Source organism: Schistocerca serialis, chromosome 1 (genome assembly GCF_023864345.2).
Source record: "Schistocerca serialis cubense isolate TAMUIC-IGC-003099 chromosome 1, iqSchSeri2.2, whole genome shotgun sequence".
Lineage (NCBI taxonomy): Eukaryota > Metazoa > Arthropoda > Insecta > Orthoptera > Acrididae > Schistocerca > Schistocerca serialis.
Window position 1 is genome coordinate 763,676,682 of NC_064638.1, and position 16,699 is coordinate 763,693,380.

Below are 16,699 nucleotides of genomic sequence, written 5' to 3' on the forward strand. Positions count from 1 at the left end.
GATGCCCTCCTTCGTAATAGCAGCAATGCTTAAGAGGTGGTTGCTCGGTGCGGAAGGCCTAATGGAATCACTGAAAATAAAACATCAAAAGGAAGCTAAGCGGAACAACGTGGGGTAGCATCACAATACATACCAAGTCGTGGATGAAGTTTCCTTAGGAACTTTCAGGTTATTAGTAAACCTGCTAGTCCGCCCCCTGTAGCTTAGTGGTCAGCGCGACAGAATGTCAACCCTACAGGTCCAAGTTTGATTCCCTGCTGGGTCGGAGATTTTCTCCGCTCAGGAAGTGGTTGTGTGTGGTCCTAATCAACATAATCTCATCCCCATCGACGCGCAAGTCGCCGAAGTGGCGTCAAATCGAAAGACTTGCATCCGGCGTATGGTTTACCCGACGGGAGGCCCTAGTCACACGACATTTACCCTTTATAGTAAACCTGCTGAAAGAATCACCCAAGCTTTGGCCCAGGTACAAGGCCTCTTGTCAATTATGAAGTTCAAAACTTTGGTAACTCTTTTATTGACTCATCTTCATACTGGAAGTGAAATGAGAGCACATCTTTTTCAGATAATGCCCTGTCCTCAAGATTGATCTGAATATTTAGTGACTTGTAACCAAAACTAGGGTGACAGAGAAGGGGGGAAAGGGGGGGGGGAAGCATAGTATGTCACAAGAAGGACACTATTGTTGGTTTTTATCCAAAGTAGGCACCACTCAGGTTCTATGAGTTGCTGGCCACAGCTGGTGTACGCTCCATCTGGAGGAAATCATGAGATCTCGCGGCTCCGAGTCATGCTGGGGTTGGCTGTGACCCGAATTGTAGACTGCGGAGTCTAAAAGCAGACGGGTGACAGAAGCGGAGGCAGTCCAGTGTCCTATCGGGCAGAGTACAAATGGTTCAAATGGCTCTGAGCACTATGGGACTTAAAATCTGAGATCATCAGTCCCCTAGAACTTAGAACTACTTAAACCTAACTAACCTAAGGACATCACACACATCCATTCCCGAGGCAGGATCCGATCCTGCGACCGTAGCGGTCGGCAGAGTACACACTTGGCGTTTTGGAACGTGCGTCTCACTGGTATGTTATATCATTAAAACATACATGATGTGATCAAGACTGAACTTTAGTCAAAATATAACAATTAATTGATCACTGCTTTCCAAAAATGTTTACCAAAACTGAAATTGTGTTTTGTTATGTGCATCGGAAGTTGATTTTCTAAATAAATGTAGCAATTATTGCAATTTTTAGCTCAACTCAATTAGTTTTCATTTCATACGATTAGCCTGCTTTTGTGCATGCGAAACAAATCGCTCTGTACCGTTATTAATACAGTACTTCGGCTCAGCGTTTTTTTTTTTTTTTTTTTTTTTTACAAGAAGCTTCATCTTTCCGTTGCAGTGCTCTGAGATTAAATTCTGTAGAGATTCCACCAACGTTGACACAAAAAAGTCTTCTTGCGAAAAATAATATCTCTAGATATACAGCGTGTCCCTTCTAAAAGTCGCTATAGGTAATGTTTGTTATTTCTTTAGATATTTTCAGGTACCTAGATTTTACCGAGTGTCTCTCCACCTCTTGTGACTTTTTATATCCGTCTTCGCTTCTACTAACTCTAATTTATTCCAGTTTATTCCAGAACTTAATTAATCTTTCTCGTTTCACATTCTCACTTCAGAGCCCATGTTTTCCCATGACTCCACCTTCTGTTCCTTCCCCTATTCGGTACACTCATCCATGACTATTAGATTTTGAGCTCCTTTTACCCATTCGGTTTCTCTCTTTACCTCTGCCTGAAGTGTTCACAACTCACTCTGTGTCCTACCTTCCTCTTCATGACGACTCTTTCCCCCGTTGCACAATATTTTGCTGTTTTTGATATTAAGCTATATTCGGCTGGCCAGAAATCTGTACCTCTATTCCAGTTTCTTTCACTGACCGCTGCATTATATCTAGACTGAAGATTTGCATCGCTCTTCACGTGTCTGTAGCTTCCATATGACATTCAGGTTTCTGGGATTAAAGGCTACGTCTCACGGTTACTTCCCACTTCCCAGTCTCCAACCGGAGATCTGAATAGAGGATTAATAAGGAATTTTAAGTAGTTGGACGTGTGTGAATGTAAATGAGTTTTCGTTCGTGTTTCGAAATAAAAGTGAAGTACTGCGTTGTGTAAGACTGTCGAAAATGATTGTGAATGGAACACAAACAAACAAACTTGGAGATTAAATTATTAAATTCGTTATAACACAAATTAATTGGACCATATTAACATTTAAATGTGGAGAAGGACATTACAACAGTAAATACAGTACTTAGTAGAGTTCTTTCAGAAGTTTAAATGATAGATGCAAGTTTCCGGAGCTTTATGACCTTTATAGATGATTGCTTTGAAACGTGATGTTATAAACACAACATTTCGTTCATAATTACGTTATATGTATAAATACTATACGCGACTATCCATATTTTTTTTCATTTCTCCTTTCTGTTAGATTATGATGTACTATCTCATATCCTGTCCTTTGATCGTATTATGTGAGTCTCAGGAAGGTTATGTGATATGATCCAGACCAGAACATCGTTTGATATTTGTACAACGGAACGTTCGCTTTGTACTTCACCGTATTTCCTCTTTCCGAGCTACACGATGCCTTTCATCAAGACTGTTTGCTGCTTTGTGAGAATATTTTGTTTCCCTTTGTTCTCTGCTATAAAACGTCGTTGGATTAAACATTAAATCGGTATATTAAACCGCCATCATCATTGTGTGATACCGCAAACACACAAAGAACTGGCAGTTATTACTGTAAAACGTCTGAAAGCTACGGCCAATTAGCCAGTGATAAACGACAAGCCTTCAGAGCGTTTTATTGTCTTGTCTTCCCGTAATGACGTATCTTTTTTCTGGTGGATTTCACGGTTATTAGCGGCCAGCGCTGTTTCATGGAATTTCATATTTTGAAATGTGACTCATTTGTCTGTAGCATTCTTCTATCTCATTATCACTTACTTTATATGAAGTTAGCTCCTGCGCCAACTAGTTGGAAGTTTGCCGGAAAGTAAATTGTGTGGGTTTGACTTTCATGTCTTACATTTGGAAGCGACGACATTCAAACATTTAGTTATAATAAGTGTACATAATTAATTAAAAGAAGCATTTAGATATTTCTCGCAACCTGTCCCCTCAATTTTTAAATGGCGTGTATCACAACTATCAGAACGAAATCTAGTTATGAATTCAAAATTTTAGATGTATGAATCTCTTTTGCTAGATTGACTGTGAGATTTTTGAACAAGTGGAGCCACTCTCTTGGGTACTAATTCTCCATGTAACCAATAAATACTGACGTGCATTTTACGTTAATAGGAGATCGGGGACAAACTGAGCTCTCTAAAAGAATTTGGAGAAATACTATGAGACTCAAGGGGTGTCTTTCTTTCCATGTAGTTGAGCGCTGCCTTGTACTGAAATATGTATGGCACAGAATTATTGATTTTGTAGTAGAATCTGTTGTTTATCTGGTGAAAGTAGAGTTAATGTAAAGTGGCATTCAGTTCAGTGCCAACATACTCCACTGACCTACAGAAATAAAAACAAACTAATATAGAATTCAAAAATAAAATGAGTCTAATATAATTGCGTCGGCTTTCGCGACCAGAATTAGTCGACATAAAAGTTTTCTGGGTATGGTACCGCGTCATATTGTATAAAACTACTGCTGGAGAAAACCAACGTTTCGGCCACGGTTGGAGCGGCCTTTTTCTGGGTCTGGGTCTACTTCTGTGAGCATCTGTCAAAAGTCATTGGATGATGAAACCATCAGTAAGCGACAAAGTGTCGGACATCCACGCATCGTAGAACGTGGTCAGAGGTTTACTCGCTCCGTAAAGGGCAGGGGGGGGGGAGGGGGGGGGGGTAGGTGGCGACCTGTGGCAGATCGAACGATGGAGTAAGTATAATGATGGTTGGTGCAGGACCGGGTGTACCGTAAAACAGCGTTCAGAGCATATTGTTCAGCGTGGGGCTCCCCATGTTCCCATGTAGATCTAACAAAAGAGTTAATTACACTGGACACAAGACCATAGAGACTGGGCCGTGGATCAAACAACATGTGTCCTCAGCTTGGATGAATCACGCGCCGTCATCCAGACGAACGTCTTCTAGAAAGATACATCGCACCATGTTGGGGGCAGTATGATGCCATGGGGATATTTACCTGGGCTTCCAGGCGACTTGTCTTTCTAATCTAAGGCACCTTGAGAGCTGCCGACTACGTGAATATTATCGCGGTACATCTTCATGCTTTAAGTCTTTCCCGACAGTGATAACATCTTACAGAAGGATAACTAACCATTTTACATTTTATACCCTTTAAATTTGGAAGATATCTTCGGTTAGTTGAACTTCTGATGTAGAAGGTACGAGGGCCACTCCAAAATAAATGCACACTATTTTTGTAAAAATACAGTTTTCATTCTGCATGTGTGTAAATTTTACAGAGTGTAGATACATCCTTCCCGCTTGTTTTCGAACTTAGTTCAACCTGTTCCCGTGAGTGGCGCCGTCACAGCATGTCTTCAAGATGGCTGCTACACTTGACGTTCGTCAGAAGCAACGTGCTGTCATAGAATTGCTTGGAAGAATTGTGAAAGGTGATGAAACATGGCTCCTTCATTTTTCACCAGAGGCGAAAAGGAAATCAATGGAGTGGCGTCATGCAAATTCACCCAAGAAAAAAAATTCAAAACCACACCTTCCGCTGGAAAAGTAATGGCTACGGTGTTTTTCGATTCCGAAGGACTCTTGCATGTGGACATCATGCCAAGTGGAACCACCATAAATTCTGATGCATATGTGACGACACTGAAGAAACTTCAAGCTCGACTGAGTCGGGTTCGACCACATCGGCAAAAGCAGGATGTTTTGCTGCTGCACGACAATGCACGGCCACGTGTCAGTCAAAAAAAAACATGGATACGAGCACAATACTCGGATGGACAACACTGAAACACCCGCCTTACAGTCCTGACCTGTCTCCATGTGACTATCATCTCTTTGGGAAACTGAAAGATTCTCTTCGTGGAACAAGGATTGATGATGATGACACTCTTGTGCACGCTGCCAAACAGTGGCTCAACAGGTTGGTCCAGAATTTTACCGTGCGGATATACAGGCGCTGGTTCCAAGATGGCGAAAGGCAGTTGAGAGGGATGGAAATTATGTGGATAAATGAAAATATTGTTCCTAAAGGATGTATCTACACACTGTAAAACTTTCAAACATGTAGATTAAAAGATGTATTTAAAATAAAATAGTGTGCATTTCTTTCCGAGTGACCCTCGTAACGTTACAAGGCTGATAAATACCTCAGCGGCTTCAAATGATAACTGATGCCTTCTGCTAAATGGGGACGTTGAAGTAAGTTCTCAGCCACATGACATTATGTGCTTCCTTTGTACTTCAGTTTGCGTAACTTCAATAGTTTTAACTGAATCTCCGCCAACTGACAATCTGTAGCTCGTGGTTACGCTACCCTTCATGATTTATTTTTATTTTTCGTACTATCACTGTGTGTATCATTGTGCCACTTTACGAATATCTTAGTGCTGTTGTACCACCTTTTCCTTCCTTTTGAAGTATAAATGCATCTGAAGATGACCTAAGAATGTTCTGAAACGGTTACGCAATTAAATAAAATCTGCACTTCTCTTACAGAATTATTTATTTTGAAATATCTTAACGATTTCGAGATTAAAGCAAGCGGCACTCATTTGCACTTGTCTGCTTCAGCAAGACATAGTCTTTTCTGAACTTTTAACCCACCCCCTTCCCTTCCCTACTCCCTTTGTTTGCCAGACTGAGGATTCCTTGATCTCTCAAGTTCATGAGGTTAAGGAATGCTACCACCCAGGAAGAAAAATAACCAGTGACGAACGGAGCAAGGAGGGCATTAAAAGCAGACTAGTACTGGCAAAAAGGGCATTCCTGGCCAAGAGAAATCTATTAGTATAGAACATAGGCCTTAATTTGATGAAGAAATTTCTGAGAATGTACATCTGGAGTACGGCATTGTACGGTAGTGAAACATGGAGTTTGGGAAACCGGAACAGAGGAGACTCGAAGCACTTGAGATGTGATGCTACAGAGGACTGTTGAAAATTATGTGGTCTGATACGGTAAGGAATGACGGGGTTGTGAGCAGAATCGGAGAGGAAATGAATATGTTTAAAACACTGACAAGGAAAAGAGACTGGATTATAGTACATAAGACATCAGGGTGTGAGTTCCATGGTACTAGAGGGAGCTATAGACAGCAAAAACTGTAGAGGAAGATAGGGATTGGAATACAGCGAGCGGATAATTGAAGACGTAGGTTGCAAGCGCTACTCTGAGATTAAGAGTTTGACACAGTAGAGGAATACGAGACGGGCTGCATCAAACAAGTAAGAAGGCTAATAACTCAGAAAAAAAGAAAAGAAAAGAAAGGGTCAGGTGCACCAGCTGCAGGATGGAGGAAGGTAAGCAGAGTTCGCTACAGTCCAAGTCTGTGACAAAATACTGTGTATTTTCGTCGGGGTTCCAATGATAGATCAATAAAGTTTTTGTCTTCGTGGTTCAGCCGATCAGTCCACCTAATTTTCAACATTCGCCTGTACCACCACATCTCAAATGCTTCGATTCTTTCTGTTCTGGTTTTCCCACATTTCATGTTTCACTACCGTAGGACGCTGTACTCAACACGTACATTCTCAGAAATTTCTTCCGCAATTTAAGGCCGATGTTTGATAATACTTGACTTCTTTTGGCCAGGAATGCCTTTTTTGCCGTAGCTAGTCTGCTTCTGATGTCCTCCTTACTCCGTCCGTCATTGGTTATTTTGCTGCCTAGGTAGCAGAATTCCTTAACTTCGTCTAGTTCGTGAGCATCAATCCAATGTTAAGTTGCTCGCTGTTCTCATGTCTACTACTTCTCATTACCTTCGTCTTTCTTCGATTTGCTATCAAACGATACTGTGTACTCATTAGAATGTTCATTCCGTCCAGCAGATCATTTAATTCATCTTCAGTTTCACTCAGGATAGCAGTGCCATCACCGAATCGTATCACTGATATCCTTTCACCCCGAAATATAATTCCACTCCTGAACTTTTCTTTTATTTCCATCATTCCTTCCTCAGTGTACAGATTGAACAGTAGGGGCGAAAGGCTACATCCTTGCCTTACACCCTTTTTATTACGAGCACTTCATTCTTGGTCATTCGCTCTTTTACTCCCTCTTGGCTGTTGTACATATTGTATACGACCCGTCTCTCCCTATAGCTTACCCCTACTTTTTTCAGAATTTTGAACATCTTGCACCATTTTACATTGTCGAACGCTTTTTCCAGGTCGACGAATCCTATGAACGTGTCTTGATTTTTCTTTAGTCTTGCTTCCATTATAAGCCGCAACTTCAGAATTGCCTCTCTCGTGCCTTTACCTTTTATAAAGCCAAACTGATCGTCATGTAGCACATCCTCAATTTTCTTTTCCATTATTCTGTGTATTATTCTGGTCAGCAACTTGGATGCATGAGCTGTTAAGCTGACTGTGCGAGAATTCTCGCATTTGTCAGCTCTTGTAGTCTTGGGAATTTTGTGGAGGATATTTTTCCGAAAGTCGGATGGTGTATACCCCGACTCATACATTCTACACACCGACATGAATAATCGTTTTATCGCTCCTTCCCCAAAGATTTTAGAAATTCTGATGGAATGTATTCTATTCATTCTGCCTTATTTAATCTTAAGTCTTCCGAAGCTCTCTTAAATTCTGATTCTAATACTGGATCTCCTGTCTTTTCTAAATCGAATCTTGTTTCTTTTTCTGTGACATCCAGCACGTCTTCCCCCTGATAGAGGCCTTGGGTATACTCTTTCCACCTAGCCGCTCTCTCCTTTGCATTTGCAGTGCAACTCCGGTTACGCTATTATGTTACTCTCCTTGCCTTTGATTTACCGAAGGTTCTTTTGACTTCCCTATATGCTGAGTCAGTTCTCCCGATAATAATTTCTTTTTCGATTTCTTCACTTTTTTCGTTCTGCTATTACTTCTTAACTTCCGTGCTGTTCCTGTTTATTTAATTCCTCAGTAACTATTATTTTTGAATTTCCCTGAATATGTTTGTATTTCTTTCTTTCAGCGATCAACTGAAATATTTCGTCTCTTACCAGAGGTTTCTTCGCAGTTGCCATCTTTGTACCTATGTTTTCCTTTCCAACATCTATTACTGTCGTTTTTAGATATGTGCATTCCTCTTCAACTGACTGGGTACTGAGGTATTCCTTAATGTCGTATCTACAATCTCAGAGAACTTCAAGAGTATCTCGTCATTCCTTAGTATTTTAGTATCCCACATCTTTGCATGTTGATTCTTCATGGCTAATCTCTTAAACTTTAACCTACCCTTCATCATCACTACACCTTGATACTGCTCCTGGAAACACCTCAAAATCCAGCATTTGATTTCCAAATCTCTATATGACCATGATGTAATCAAACTGAAATCTTCTCGTGTCACCTCACCTTTCCGAAGTATACCTCCTCCCCTTGGGATTCTTGAAGAGAGTATTCGCTACACTAGATGAAATTTATTGCAGAACTCAAGTAGTCTTTCTCCTCTCTCATTCCTTTTCCCATGCTCATTTCCTTCTACAACCTTTTCCTCTACTCCTTCCAATACAACTGCATTCTAGTCTCTCATGACTAGTAGATTTTGATCTCCCTCTACGTACTGTGTTACCCTTTCAATATCTTCATATACATTCGCCATCACTTTATCTTCAGCTTGCAACGATGGTATGTATATCCGAAAGATAAGTCGGTGTTGGTTTGCTATCTATTCTGATGAAAACAACCCTATCACTAAACTGTTCACAGAAACACACTCTATGCCCTTCCTCCTACTCATAATGAATTCTTTTCCCGTTATCCCATACTTTACAGATATGGAACATCTACTATAACCATTTCAGTCAAGAAGACAAGAAAAGTCTTTACAGTCTGTTGCTGATACTACATTATACTCATCTGACCATAAATCCTTGTCTTCTTTGCATTTCACCTCATTGGTCCCTGCTGCATCTAGATTGAGCGTTCCCATTTCCGTTTCAGATTTTCTAGCTTCCCTGTCACGTTCAAGCTTGTGATATTCCACGCCCCGACTTGTAGAACGTTATCCTTTCGTTGGTTATTCAATCTTTTTCTCACTGTCACCTACTCCTTGGCAGTTCCCTCCCGGAAATCCGAATGGGGGATTGTTCCAGAATCTTTCGTCAATAGACAGATCATTATGACACTTTTTCAGTGTGTCTTTAATGTAGCGGTTTCCATCGTCTTTTGCATTTTCATGCTTTCGATATTTGCTGATTATTCCACCTTTAGGGACAATTTCCCACTCCAAGGACAAGAGAATGCCCTAACCTCTGTCCGCTCCTCCGACTCCTTTGACAAGGTCAAGCGATCTTGGTCGCTGAAGTTGCTTGTTGTACATTTGTGGTGGAGACAGACAGCTGTCACGAAAATAAAACAGAGTCACAATCTGGGGCTCGTTTAAGCCCTTTTTATACGATGAACGAAAGTGTTCAAGAAAGATTATAGTCTAATGAAGCTCTCCAAGGGTACCATGCCCGAACTCGTTCAAGATCTCGTCGCACCGTGTTTAAGTGATAAAGGTAAATACAGCGTACGACTTCTAGTATAACAGTGCCAAAGTCGTGATTTCTCTCTTGTCACTTCTTTTCTATAAACTGTTTCAATGGCGTTTTCTAACAGTTTCCATGAACTGTGGATATAACTTCACATAATTAAACAAACTACCATTGTGGTTAATTCAACGTGGTGCCAGTCACTGCCTGATGTGGCTTGTGTTGTTCAATAGCTCTCGAACAATGTTCTTTTCTGAACTTAAATTGGTTAACCTCTGATTAGCTATCAGTTTCATTTTTGGGTATGTTATTTCTCGAATTTTATCCAGTTTTATTTGTCAACGTGTTACGATGTAGTCCTGTTAATACCGCGTGGTTTATGGGCAGGACTTCACTGTGCTCTATTTTTATTTCTCAACGTTTTCCAGTAGTCCTACAGGTTCATTCATAATCATCTGCGAGCAGAATTTACGCTGTTTGACGGGTATTTCTTTTGGAATTCCGTCACATGGGGATTGTGCACTGGCCGACAGCGCAACTGATGCTTTTAGTGTACTCTTGTATCTCACTTTTCCAGTATTCATGTTCTTCTGTTCCACTCACGGAAGGTTAGTTGAATTACTGTATTCAAAAGCGATCAATGAATGTAAGACTTGAAGATTATTGTTTAGACAATGAGATTAGTGTACATGATTCATATGAACAAATATTGAGATAACGCGACTTCCATTCTTTTATTGAGGCCCTGACGAAATCGATTCTTTTTTCTCAAATGATCCCAATGAAAAATTCAATGTACATAGAGGCGTACCCAGTAGTCTCGTACGACAGGGCTTACAACCGACAATTACTTTTCAACAGTATACGTGAGTAGCGGTCAGTCGGACATATAACATGTGTGGGTACCCCGATTTTATTTCTTCCCGCCTTTTGCAGAGATCAAAAGCCCGCTTGTAAAGTATTTAGCCCTTAACATCTTGGTCATCAGCGTCCATACAAGTTAGCATCCAACCATTTCCAATCTAGCCACTACCCGAATGATGAGATAACGAGGACAACACAAACACCCAGTCCCCGAGCGGAGAAAATCCCCATCCCTGCCGGGGATCGAACACGGGACCCCGCGATCCTGAGGTAGCAACGCTAACCACTTGACCACGAGCTGCAGACAATATGCACTTTGAGAGTCTGAATATATTCCGTGTCTTTCTTTCTCTCTCTTTTTCTTTTGTTAATTCACTAACCATACTTAGTCACTGCTTGTCTTCGTGTATTAGCTGCATAACTTACCTTTTATCACGCCCATCCACCCGTGCAAAGATTAGAGTTTATCAAATTATTCATCTACAGCTACATAGAAAGTCCGCAAATCACACTTAAGTGCCTGGCGAAGTGTTCATCAAACCACCTTCATAATAACTCTCTATAATTGCACTCTCGAACAGCGCGCGGGAAAACCTAATAATTGTATCGTTCACGTCATTCTCTTATGGTGAGCATTTTTGCATTCGGATTAGGTATATGATGTTTGAAATTTCGTGAAAAGATCCCGCCGCAACGAGAAACCCCTTTGTTTTAATGACATCCACCACAAATCCTGTATGACGCCCGTGACACTCTCTCCCCTAATTCTCTATATACAGAATGCGCTGCCCTCCTTTGAACTTTCTCGATGTACTCCGGTAATACCGTCTGGTAAGGGTCTCACATGGCATAGAGTACTCCAAAAGAGGACTACAGTCTCTTTAGTAGATCTGTTACATCTTATAAGTGTTATGCCAATAAAACGCAGTCTTTATTTCGCCTACCCCACAACTTATTTTGATCTTTCCAATTTAAGTTGATCGTAACCGTAATTCCAAGGTATTTGGTCGAATTTACAGCCTTTAGTTTTGATTGATTTATCGCGGAGCCGAAGTTTAACGGATTAGTTTTAGCACTCATGTGGATGCCTCACATTTTTCATTATTTAGGGTCTATTGCCAATTTTCGCACCATACAGATATCTTCCCTTAATCGTTCAATTCTTAATATCAATAGGTAACCCTTGTGTTTTGCTTTTCGATAATGAACCTGAATATAATAATGACCACTTGTTTCTGTTATGTGTTAGATGAACCCTCCTCTCATTAATTTGTCTATGTGAATCGTGTGCTGCCCATATTGCCAGGCTTCATTAGGCTACCTCTGTTAATTGTAATTCAGTAACTCATTTCGGTTCTGCAACATTTTCATTTCGCTTAATTAATTTCTATGATTCTATGGGGTCCGTCCCTTATCTGTAGGACACCAGATTTCGGACTGTATGACCACAGGGCGGCTTTTCGCGTATGATGCTGTAGTATACAGAGAAGTTGCAGCATTAGAAAATTGCAGCGAAATGCAGTAAGTTCTGCAGCGGATAGGCACTTGGCGCAGGGAGTGGCAACTGCCCCTTAACAAAGACAAATGTAATGCATTGCGACTACATAGAAAGAAAGATCCTTTATTGTATGATTATATTATAGCGGAACAAACACTGGTAGCAGTTATTTCTGTGAAATATCTGGGAGTATGCGTACGGAACGATTTGAAGTGGAATGATCATATAAAATTAGTTGTTGGATAGGCGGGTGCCAGGTTGAGATTCATTGGAAGAGTCCTTAGAAAATGTAGTCCGTCAACAAAGGAGGTGGCTTACAAAACACTCGTTCGACCTATACTTGAGTATTGCTCATCAGTGTGGGATCCGTACCAGGTCGGGTTGACATAGAGAAGAACCAAAGAAGATCGGCGCGTTTCGTCACAGGTTTATTTGGTAAGCGTGATAGCGTTACGGAGATGTTTAGCAAACTCAAGTAGTAGACTCTGCAAGAGAGACGCTCTGGATCGTGGTGTAGCGTGCTGTCCAGCTTTCGAGAGGGTATGTTTCTGGATGAGGTACCGAATATATTGCTTCCCCCTATTTATACCTCCCGAGGACATCACGAATGTAAATTTAGAGAGATTCGAGGGCGCACGGAGGCTTTCCGGCAAACGTTCTTCCCGCGAACCATACGCGTCTGGAACAGGAAAGGAAGGTAATGACATTGGCACGTTAAGTGCCCTTCACCACACACCGTTGGGTGGCTTGCAGAGTATAAACATACATTTAGAAGTAGGTGTAGGGGTATGAAAACTGCAAAATCGGCAATCCACACCATGTACAAAACGTACAAAACAGTTTCGAACTTTACACATGAGTTATGTTTCAAATATAAATTACGTAAAACCTTCGTTTCTGAAGTCATAAAACAGTAATTAAATTCATTTTATTAGTTTTCGATTAGTCACCCACAGACTATTGGAAAAGTCTCCAGAAAATATGGAATTCCGTAATATCTCTCGTTCTTAAATACTGGATGAGTATAGTGTGGGTAATTTGTGCGCATGAGTTAACCACATCAACACATACGCTCAGTTTATAACTGTAACACCTGAGCTATACTTATTATTGCGTTGACTACGACAGCATTTTAAATTTTGATATTATGTCAATAACACTAGGGAAATACGAAAAACAGAATTTTTGTTGCCATTGGAAGGTTCAAAAATGGCTCTGAGCACTATGGGACTTAACTACTGAGGCCACCAGTCCCCTAGAACTTAGAACTACTTAAACCTAACTAACCTAAGGACATCACACACATCTATGCCCGAGGCAGGATTTGAACCTGCGACCGTAGCGTTCGCGCGGTTCCAGACTGTAGCGCCTAGAACCGTTCGGCCACACCGGCCGGCGCCATTGCAAGGAATCTAAAATGGGACCAGGTGATCGTTGTAACCGTTTAGTAACGTAGATACAGAAGCCAGGCTATAACACAGCATTCTAGCACCGATAAGCAGCTGGCAATGGGAGGTGAGTGAGCGGAGCGGATGGCAGGGCAGGGCGGCACTCACTGTAGAGCTTGCTGAAGGCGGCGTAGAACTCGCTGAGGCTGAGCCGGCCGTCGCCGTCCGCGTCGTCGAAGGCGAGCATGTGGCCCAGCTGGCAGCCGCCGCTGTCGCCCGATGCCTCGAGGCCCGCCTCGTCCGAGCGGCCAGCCTGCGCACACACATGTACCAAGTAACACACACACACACACACACACACATACATACATACACATACACCTGCACAAAAGTTCCTCATACAACAATCTAGGGCTTGTAGAAATGGCTCAAATAGCACTGTGGGACTTTTACATCTGAGGTCATCAGTCTCCTGGAACATAGAACTACTTAAACCTAACTAACCTAAGGACATGACACACACCCATAGACGAGGCAGGATTCGAACCTACGACCGTAGCGGTCGCGCGGTTGCGGACTGAAGCGCCTAGAACCGCTCGGCACAACTGCCGGGGCTTGTAGAGAAGAATGAGTGTTTTGAATTAGACCAGGACAGCCGTTTGAAAACGTATTTGCTGGGTAGGTACGCAGCAGTGTAGTCTCAGCGGGGGAAGGGGATGCTGACGTCGGATCGGCTGATATCATTTGACGTCTCTCCTACCCTTCTGACTTGGTTCGAGCCTTGTTCACGTGTCTGTTAGTTTTAGAGCAACGTGGTTGAGTACACGTTTGCAGAATACACCGACATGATTCTTCTCTATGTTGAAGGTCAAGGTACTGGAAGAGTAGCTCATTGCCGTTATCAAAATGGTTATCTACAATGTCCGGTTCCATCGCATACCATTTTCGCCACAATTACGCGACGGCTTCGAGAAACGGGTACCTTCACCGTCGGCAGGCCTGACTGTTGTCTCTAAGCAGACGCCATGCTCTGTACACATTACATCGTTCATTCCATTCAACAGAAACTGTAAATCTTCTTCACATACGCTAAGGATAGAAATGTCATCGGCGAATCTTATCTTTGATAGCCTTTCACCTTGAATTTTTATCCAACTCTTGAGCTTTTTTTTTTCATTGTTTCTTCGATGTAAGGTTGAACGGAAGGAACTAAAAACTGCATCCGTTTCTTTCAACTTTTTAATTCGAGAATTTCTTATTTTTTGATCGTAGTTTTTATACATACGTATATTACCGGTCCTTCCATACAGATTACTTCTATGTTTCTGAGAATTTCAACCATCTTACTCCATTTTACATTGACGGACGCTTTCTCTGGGTCGAAAAATCCAATGAGCCTCTATTGGTTTTTTTCTTCAGACTAGCTGCCATTATCAAGCAAGCACAACGTCAGAACTTCCTTTCTCTACTAAAGCCAAACTAGTCGACACTTAACAGATCCCAAATTTTCATTTCCACAACTCTGGTTGTCATTTCTGTAAGCAGCTTGGTTGATTGAGATGTTAAGTTTATTATGCGATAGTTGTCCTCCGTATCTGCCATTGCTATTTTCGGAACTGAGTGGATGATGTTTTCCCCGAAGTCTGACGTCACGTCTCATAATATTTTCTACACAATTACTTGAATAGTCGTTCTATTGCTCCTTCCATAAATTGTTTTAGAAACTCCGATTGACTGTTATCTATCCCACAGATATTTTAAATTCTGACTCTCATACTGCGTTCCTTACGTCTTCCGTGTCAACTCGAATTTCTTCATCAGTCACGTTATCAGACAAAGCTTCCTCTTCACAGCAGCACACAATGTACTCTTTCCACCTACCCACTCTCTCCTATGACAACGTAAGTTATATTGCAATCTAAATGGTACCACCTCTGTTTATAATTTCGAGGTTGTTTTGTCTGTTGTGTGTGCCGATTCTTCACAATTTTCCGGCAGCCATTTCGTCTTGGCTGCCCTGTTTTGCTATTTACTTCAATCTTAAGGGATTTATGGAGCAGTATTTCTATCTTATCCTCAGAATTTTGGTGCTTCATTCTTTCATCGATCAGCTACACACGGTTTCCCCGCAGTTACGTTCCTTGTACAATTTTTTTTCTGTACAGCATCTGTGATTGTTCTTTTTTTTGGAGATGTCCTTCCATCTTTAAACTGAAGTGCCCACTGTGGGATTACTTAACCGCAGTACCCAAATCGTTAGTGAAGTTAAAACGCGACTCATAATTTCTGAGTGCTTTAGTACCCCACTTCCTTCTACATTCATTCTTCCATACGATTCTCTTGAACTGTATTCTATTCTTCATATTATTTAATTGTAATCTCATTCTATAACTGTTCATGGTACGCTTTACAATCCAATGTCTCATTTGGAAACTGTGTCTTACCATGATGTTATCCAGATGGAATCTTTAAGTGTCTTTTGTTCTTTTCCAAGTGTACATCCTCTTCTTGCTTTTCTTGAACAGAATATTCGCTGCTATCCGAAATGTATTGCAGAATTCAATTAGTCTTCGTCCTCTCTCATTTCTATTTACAAGCCCATACTCTCCCTTAACTCCTCCTGCTGTTCCTTTCCCTACAATCGGGTTCCGATCTCCAATCCTTATTTGATTTTCATCTCCATTTTCATACTGAATTGCACGTTCAATAATCTCATATTCTTGTTCTATCTCATCTTCTACTTGCGACTTCGGCATTTAAAGGTGAACTATCGTTGTTAGCCTTGGTTTGCTGTTTAATCTGATGAGAACAACCCTGACGTAGAACTCTTTAGGCAAGCTCACTCTCTTTCCTACTTCTGACACTCCATGCTGTTTCTTTGAATGTTGTCCCTTCCTTGCTAATTACATATTTTTCCCATGGTCACCTCCACTCTATATTCCCCTCCCGGCAGTCCGAATAGGGAACTAATTGGAAATCTTCTGTCACTGGAGAGTTCATCACGTCTCTGTTTCAATTAAGGGCCTGCTGTCACTTGACTACACATGATAGGTCTTTCATGCAATTGTTCCCGATGCCTTCTGGTTTTCATGCCATTGTTATTTGCTGATGCTTCATCCATCTAGGGACAGTATCCGATCCCAAGGGAAAGAGAGTGAGCTGAACATGTGTTCGCTTCTCCACCTGCTATGAGAAGGCCATTAGCATAATGAGGGTGACTTCCTACGTTGGAAGCCTTCGGTCTCCATTGTTGATGA

At 41.5% G+C, this 16,699-nt stretch overlaps 1 protein-coding gene across 1 annotated transcript in view; it reads right to left on the minus strand.

Moving 5' to 3' along the window:
* The window catches only part of LOC126430853 (follistatin-related protein 5-like), a 221,283-nt gene that overhangs the window by 155,470 nt on the left and 49,114 nt on the right, over positions 1 to 16,699 (minus strand). The window contains exon 4 of the mRNA XM_050090429.1: positions 13,611 to 13,755. Coding sequence (XP_049946386.1) covers positions 13,611 to 13,755 — 145 coding nt within the window. The remainder of the gene's footprint in view (positions 1 to 13,610; positions 13,756 to 16,699) is intronic.